General features: G+C 44.4%; 1 protein-coding gene across 1 annotated transcript; it reads left to right on the top strand.

The window, feature by feature from the left end:
• The first annotated feature begins 1,054 nt into the window (after window positions 1-1,054).
• LOC114039754 (immunoglobulin gamma-1 heavy chain-like) lies at window positions 1,055-5,840 on the top strand. Its single transcript, XM_027857594.1, has 5 exons — window positions 1,055-1,472; window positions 2,069-2,332; window positions 2,719-2,787; window positions 4,934-5,047; window positions 5,566-5,840. Exons 1-4 carry the CDS (start codon window positions 1,070-1,072, stop codon window positions 5,044-5,046), a joined length of 849 nt encoding a protein of 282 aa, XP_027713395.1. The 5' UTR covers window positions 1,055-1,069; the 3' UTR covers window position 5,047; window positions 5,566-5,840.
• The last annotated feature ends 1,242 nt before the right edge of the window (window positions 5,841-7,082 follow it).

The raw sequence follows: 7,082 nt of genomic DNA, 5'->3' as shown, positions 1-7,082 counted from the left end.
CATCTCTGGGCAACTGTAGTTAGCTTTTGAGGTTCTTCAATCCTTCTTGACTGTTGTTCAGTCTATGATCATATCCCCTAAAGGATCCCAGGGTGCTTTCCCTTTCAAGTCTTTTCCTGGCTTACCTGGCTTAGCCTGGGAATAGATCAATCAATCTCACACAGTGGAGTTAAAGACCACAAGTAACAAGTTATTAATGCAGCCGCCCCAGAATTCATGTGGAGGACTGATCTGAGGCTCTGCAAAAGTGAAGCCTTTCCCAAATGTTTAGCCTGCCTGGAGCCTTGCTGTGAAGTTGATCTAGGATGTATATCCTGAGGTCCCTCACACTTACCTGAAGATCTCTCCCTGGGCTTTATGACCTCAATGAGTTCTCATGGGCTCAATTCCAGAAACTCTCACCTCACTTCCTGTCACCCTCATGTTCCTCCACCCTTCCTAAGGACCATTCTCTGGAGTCAAGGGGTTTAGGTTCCTTCCTGTGTCACTGTGAGCATCTCAGTGGGAAAATTTTGGTCCTGGAACAAAAGTGACTGTGGTGCCATGTAAGTTTCCATGTTTTCAGGGAATGTGTGCAGGGGTGGGGAAAGCTTGGCAGGAGGATCTCACTCCATTGAATCATAAGAGGGCTACAGGGATATGGGGAAACTTTGGATTGGATTGATGGTTTCAGTCTTCCTATGTATTGGGTAGTGGTGGTAAGTCTCTCTGGCTAACACTATTTTCAGATAGACCCTCTCTCTTGCGCACTTCAGGAATCCTCAATACTATCAATCTCCCCATACCTATGAACCCCTATCTCCCTAGCCTTGGGAATCTTCTGATGCTCTGAGCTTTTCATAATCTGGGAAACCTCTAGACCCAGGGACAACTCCTATGAACCCAGGACCAACTTTAACCCCTGTGACTTCCTGGATCCCACCAACAACCTTGACCTTTTCTGCTGCTGTGGGTCCTTTGTCTCCAATATTCTTCACTACCTAGGTCTGGGGTGGAGGTAGGAAGATGGATTAGGTTTGAGGTGTGAGGGAGTTTAGGGGAATCAAAGCTCTATCTCTCAGGAGGAGGCATGGATGGACTGCCCCTACTTACCTTATCCCCAATTTTGCTTTATTCAGTGGAACAGACCGTGCTGACAGAATCAGGGGGAGGCCCCCAAGAAGCTGGAAAGACCCTGAATCTCAAATGCCAAACCTCTGGTTTCCAGTTCAAGACAAGCAAACTTGGCTGGTACCTTTGGGCCCCTGGCCATTCCCCACTGTGGTTGGCCAGTCTCGATAGTAGTTCTACAGATGCCACTGAAGACCGAATCACCGCCTCCAGGCAGGAAACTGGCAGTCAGATTTTCCTAAAGATTGAGGGCCTGGGCCTCAGAGATTCTGGCCAATACCACTGTGCAAGGAGGGTGGGCAATGGAGATGACACAGACAAGCTGGTCTTTGGTCATGGTACAGATGTGACTGTGGAGCCTGGTGAGTGCCTCTACTATCCCAGTCCTAAGGACATCCTAAGACTTCAGGTCACATAGTCAGTCAGTGTTGGGTCTATACCAGAAACAGGGTTCTCCATTTTCCAGTCCCCTCTTTCCACCATAGTGTACTCTGTGACCATGCACAGCTAACATTCCCACTCTGAGCTGTATTCCCTGGTGATGGATTGTGATAGATCATTAAAGGGCTTTGGGTTCACATCATAGGACTCAAGGACTTGGGACATGTAGCAATGAAATTTTGAGACTTGTCAACACCAGTGACAATCATGAGTTGGGGGAAGTTGGGAAGGGGAAAGGAGACTGTGGTCTAGGGGCAGCAAAGGAATCAGTTGGGGACATAGGAACCAGGCTGAGGCTGGGGTTTGGGGCAGGAAATGGGAGTCAGGTTTGTTTTTGACAGTTGCTTGGTCACATGCATCTGCTCCCCACATGTAGGACCAGGCTGAAATTAAGGTGGTGGGCAGGAAATTTGGGGCTAAAGTTTGTTTTTCACAGTTATATGCTTGTCATATGTGTGTTTTCCCACATCTGGGGCTAGGTCCAGATAGGGGACAGGAAGCCATCATTTGATTGCAGGACCTCGAGCTCCCCTGTCACCCAGTGTATTCTTGGTGAAAGGTCAGAATGCTGTGGCCTGCCTGATCAGGAACTTCTACCCCAAGGAACTCCATGTGTCCCTGGACTCCCCTGCACCTTTGATCTCAGCCCAGGCTCTTACTCTGGTTCCCATGGCCAATGGCACCTACAGTGCTGTCCAGATTGGCAGGGTTGGTGAGAATGATACAGTAACCTGCTCAGTGAAGCACCTTGGGAAAGAGATACGTGTATCCCACGAGCCAGGTATGATTAGCACCTGTCTAACAGACGCTGGGGGGAAGGAGGTGGAAAAGAGGAATGCTTCAGTCTAAAAATGCGTCCTTGGTTCACTGAAGGACAGGGATAAAGGCTGCATCTGGGGAGGGGTATTATAAGGTGCTAAGTAAAGTTTTAAGCTAGGGGAAAGGGAGGATGGAAAGGAGTATCCTAGGAAAAGAGATCATAATGCTAGAGATAGTAATTCTAATCTGGGGACTAGGTCTTGGATTGAAAGGGGCAGCTAAGATCAGGACATGGTCCTGGTATGAGAAGGTGGTCCCTGACATTGAGGTGGGGCTGTGCACTGGAAAGGCCAGTCCTGGGCTGACTAAGGATCAGAGCTGTGTCTGAGGATGTGTTTCTCGTTTCAGATCATACTGGACCAGATCCTGGGATTGCCTCTGAGAAGAAACTGTCTTGCCCTGAGCAGAATCTCATGGGTGAGTTTAACATTCATGGTGAAAAGGCAAAGCTAATGAGATTAAAGCTGAAGCCTCATAGGAAAGAAAAATTCAGTAGTGACCAGAAGGGGAAACTGACAAAGCCTAGAAGTTACCAAGAAGCTAATTTAGCTTTGATCATGTAAGAAATAAGTTTCTGATTATTAGGGTTTTTTAAACGTGGAATGGGCTGTCTGAGGAGGCCATGGGACCTCATTGAGGCACTTTCAGCAAAGGCTAGATGAGACCATTTAGGGGTATGTCATAGAAGGAATTCCTTCTAGGCACAGACTGGACCAGTTGGCTACTCAGGTCCTTTCTAAGTGAAGTTTTCTGTATCTATAATCCTGTTAGTTTCTGTTTGTCCTACTTTGATAATGGGATAGCTCAGGGTTCAGAGTGACAATCACCCCAGGTATGGAGTGTGTGATATCCCATGGTTTGAGTGTATCATAATTCAGGGTTCAAAGTGTCTAATGTTACACAGGGCTCAGGAAATGTGATATTCCATAAACTGAGCTGAGTCCTCCCTTGTCCTTCGTAATTCACACTCTCTCACGGTAATTGTTCCAAACAGCCTGTACTCTCCTCTTCATACCCTTGTCTTCCACAGTTGCAGCAGATACCTTACTTCAAATAGGGCCTGTTATCATTTCCTTTAATCTTGTTCCTTCTGTTTTTCCATCACTATTTCTGTCACTGTTGCATTCACTTATCCCATGCTAGAATCATTCGAGTTATTTTTGATTCTTCTACCTCATTCAAATTTCATATCACATCCAATATATTCTAACAAATATTTATTGTCCACCTACTTTGTGCAAGATGTGAGGGATTCAGTAGAAAAAAAATGAAAAATAGTCCTTGCCCTCAAGGCGCTTACATTCTACTGGGGGGCTAGATACAATATACAAACAGATAAGTATTTCCATGATTATTTGAAGAGGGAAAGAGCACCACTAAATAAGGAGATGAGGCAAGACTTCCTGCTTGAATTCATGCAAGAGCTGAACCTTGAAGGAATCTAGGAATTCTAAGAATGGAGGTGAAGAGTGAATGTATTCCAAACTGGGGGTGTGGTGAGGGGAACTGGGAGATAGAATACAAGTTTGAGGAACAGCAAATAGGCCATATGGTTGGAACACGGAACATGTGAAGGGGGAATAATGTGCATTAAACATAGAAAGGTAGATTAGAAGCAAATTGTGAAAGATTGCAATTTATCCTGGAGTCAATAGAGAGCCACTGAAGATTCTTGAGCTGGGAAAATGACATGGTCAGACTTGTGTTTTAGGAAGATAATTTTGACAACTGTGGAGAGGATAAATCTGAGATGGGGAGAAGCTGGAAGCAGGAAGATCAATTAGGAGGTTGTTGCCATAGTTTAGCTAAGAAATGATGGGACCCTGAACCAGGGTGGTTCCTGCATGAATGGACAGAAGGGAGACAAAAAATACAGGATTGAAAAGACTTGATGATGGATTGGATATGTGGGGTGAGGGATGAGAAAGAAATTAGGATGGTATTAAGGTTGTGAATCTGGCTTACTAGGATGGTGGTTCTTTAAAATGAGTGGAGAAGTTTAGAAGAAAGGTAGGCTTAGAAGAAATGTGATGAGTTCCATTTTGGTCATGCTCAGTTTGGAATGCCTAGGATATACCTAGTTCAGGTGTGAAGAACCTGCAGCCTTGAGGGCACATGTGGCCCTCTAGGTCCTCAAGTGTAGCTCTTTGACTGAATCCAAACTTCACAGAACAAATCCTTTCATTAAGGGGATTTGTTCTGTGAAGTTTGGATTCAGTCAAAGGGCTGCACTTGAGGACCTAGAGGGCCACATATGGTCTCATCCTAGTTGGAGTCAGAAGATCTAAATTTGAATCTCATCGATGATACCTATTAGCTAAGTGACCAAGGGCAAGTCACTCAAACTCTCTGAATCAGTTTTCTCATTGATAAAATGGCAGTAATAAGTGTAGTACCTACCCCATGGTGTTTTGGTGAAAATCTCTTGAGATTTTGTGTAGATTGTTTTGCAAACCTTATAAGCACTGCATAAATGTTGGCCAGGATTAATGTTTCTATGGCTTAAGGTAGGCCCCTAGAATCCAGCATGCCTCCTGTTGACCTTGACCATTGCCTCCTTCAGAAGGACCTGAGCAGGGTAACAAGCTACTCCTCAATGTGATGGGCCTGAGACTGCTATTAATGAAGACTGTGGCCATCAATGTCCTCTTCACCACCATGGCCTTGATCTTCTGAGGTAAATGTCTAGTTTTTGCCTATCTTCCATTGCTTCTGGATTCTCTCAGATCATTAATCCCAGACTCCTTTTTGTCTCCTCAGATTCTTCTCCATATGTCCAGCCATAGCTCAGCCTCACCTGTTTCCTCAGTCTCCATTCTGTCCCCTAAGATTCTTCTCTGTCCCTCAGTCCCCTCTTTAGTCCCCTTGCTGTACAGTTGGCTCGTTTCTCACAGAATCCTCTCTGACCTGTCAAAATTTTTCCATGGATTTCTCTTCACTCATTATGCCCCATATGCCTTTCAGCCTCCTCTCTGCTCTGGTCTCTTCTCTTTCCTTTCAGATACCTCTTTACCTCCATCAGTTTCACTTCAGGTTCCATTTCACCCTGGTATCATCTCTGCCCCTCGGTATCTCTTCCATGTCATTGTCTCTCTTTCTTCTTGAGACTTGACCTTGAGGGAAAGGCTAATGGTCAGGGCAATGGGTTTGGCATCTGACTCCCTGATTTTTGACTTCTAACTTCTGCTTTTCCAGGAAGAACCTGAGGAAGAATGTACAAGAAGTTGCCACTTGATTCTCAATCTTTCTAGGGACCCCAGAATTACCTCTGGATAACCTCAAGACAGCTCCAGAATGACCTCTTGATAATCTTAAGATAACTGCAGAATGACCCCAAGGACCCATAATTATCCTAGTTACATTCAATTGCCTTTGAACTGCACACTCTTCATTCTTGGGTCTATATTCCTCATGATAAACTATTCCTCACTCCTTTAGTCCTACAATAAAGACAAGAAAGCCTTGCTGTGCTCTGGGGTTCTATGTATCATGGTGGGGTCTTTGAAGGCCAAGTCCATTTGAATCTTTCAGCTTGGTCTACTGTGATACCACACTCACTCCCCACCTCCACTATCTTCTTTCTATTGGAGGCTTTGTTTGAGGCTGACAAGGGGATGAACTCATGCTAATGGGAACCTAATCATGGGTGACAACAGGAGCCAAGAGTGAGATCATGTGAATTAATTGGAGGATGATGATGATGATGATGATGATGACAATGATGATGATAATGATAATAATAATAATAGCTAGCATTTATATAGCCCTTTAAGGTTTGCAAAGTCCTTTACAAATATCTCATTTTATCCTCAGAACAGTCCTAGGAGATAGGTGCCATTATTATCTCCATATTTGGAAACTGATGCAAACAGACTGTTTCAGAGTCACACAGCTAGTAATTGCCCAAGGTCAGATTTGAACTCTTCCCTTCCTGATTCCAGATCCACTACTGTGCCATGTAGCTGCCTCTGCAAGCTTCTCAGGGTGGAGACCTGCTGGTAGAAAGTGTATTTCAACATCTTCCCTGGAAAGGTCACTGTGCTTCCTCGTAGAGTCACTTTCAGAGCTAGAAAGTGGTCATAGCTTAGTGGTCATTCAGTTGAACCCATACCCAAAAGAATCACCTCTATAATCAGTCCAGTAAGTGGTCATCTTGCCTGCTTAAAGACATTCAGTAAGGGACAACCTGTTCCCTCATCAGCCAATTCTGCTTTTGTATAATTCTAATTGTTAAGAATTTTCTCCTTCTATCAAACCTCAAATTTCCATTTCGCATCTCCTACTTTGCCATCTCACATCAAAAAGAGCAAGTCTAGTTATCTTTCCATATGATAGCCCTTAAAATAATTGAACATTAACAATACTGACACTTCCTAATTTACAGAGTGGCTATGAGGAAGCTGCTTTTTAAACTCTAACTTGCTACAGAAATGAGAATGATCTCAGGGTTTGATATCTGTCCTGGGCTTCTGATTCCCGTTGCTCATCGCTCTTTGGATGTTTCTAGCTGGATATCATTACAGCACTTCAAGTTCAATGGGTCCAAGTCTAAACTGATACCTTCACCCTCAAACCAGCTCTAGATCTTGTATGATTTAAGCAGAAAAATGAAGAACTATCACAACCCAAGTAGAAATGTATATCTTAACTAGGCGCGCACGAGCGCACACACACACACACACACACACACACACACACACACACACACACAC

Source organism: Vombatus ursinus, unplaced genomic scaffold (assembly GCF_900497805.2).
Source record: "Vombatus ursinus unplaced genomic scaffold, bare-nosed wombat genome assembly UNPS02012319.1, whole genome shotgun sequence".
Classification (NCBI taxonomy): Eukaryota; Metazoa; Chordata; class Mammalia; order Diprotodontia; family Vombatidae; genus Vombatus; species Vombatus ursinus.
Note: the sequence above shows the minus strand (reverse complement) of the source record. Positions and strands in the feature narration are given on the sequence as shown.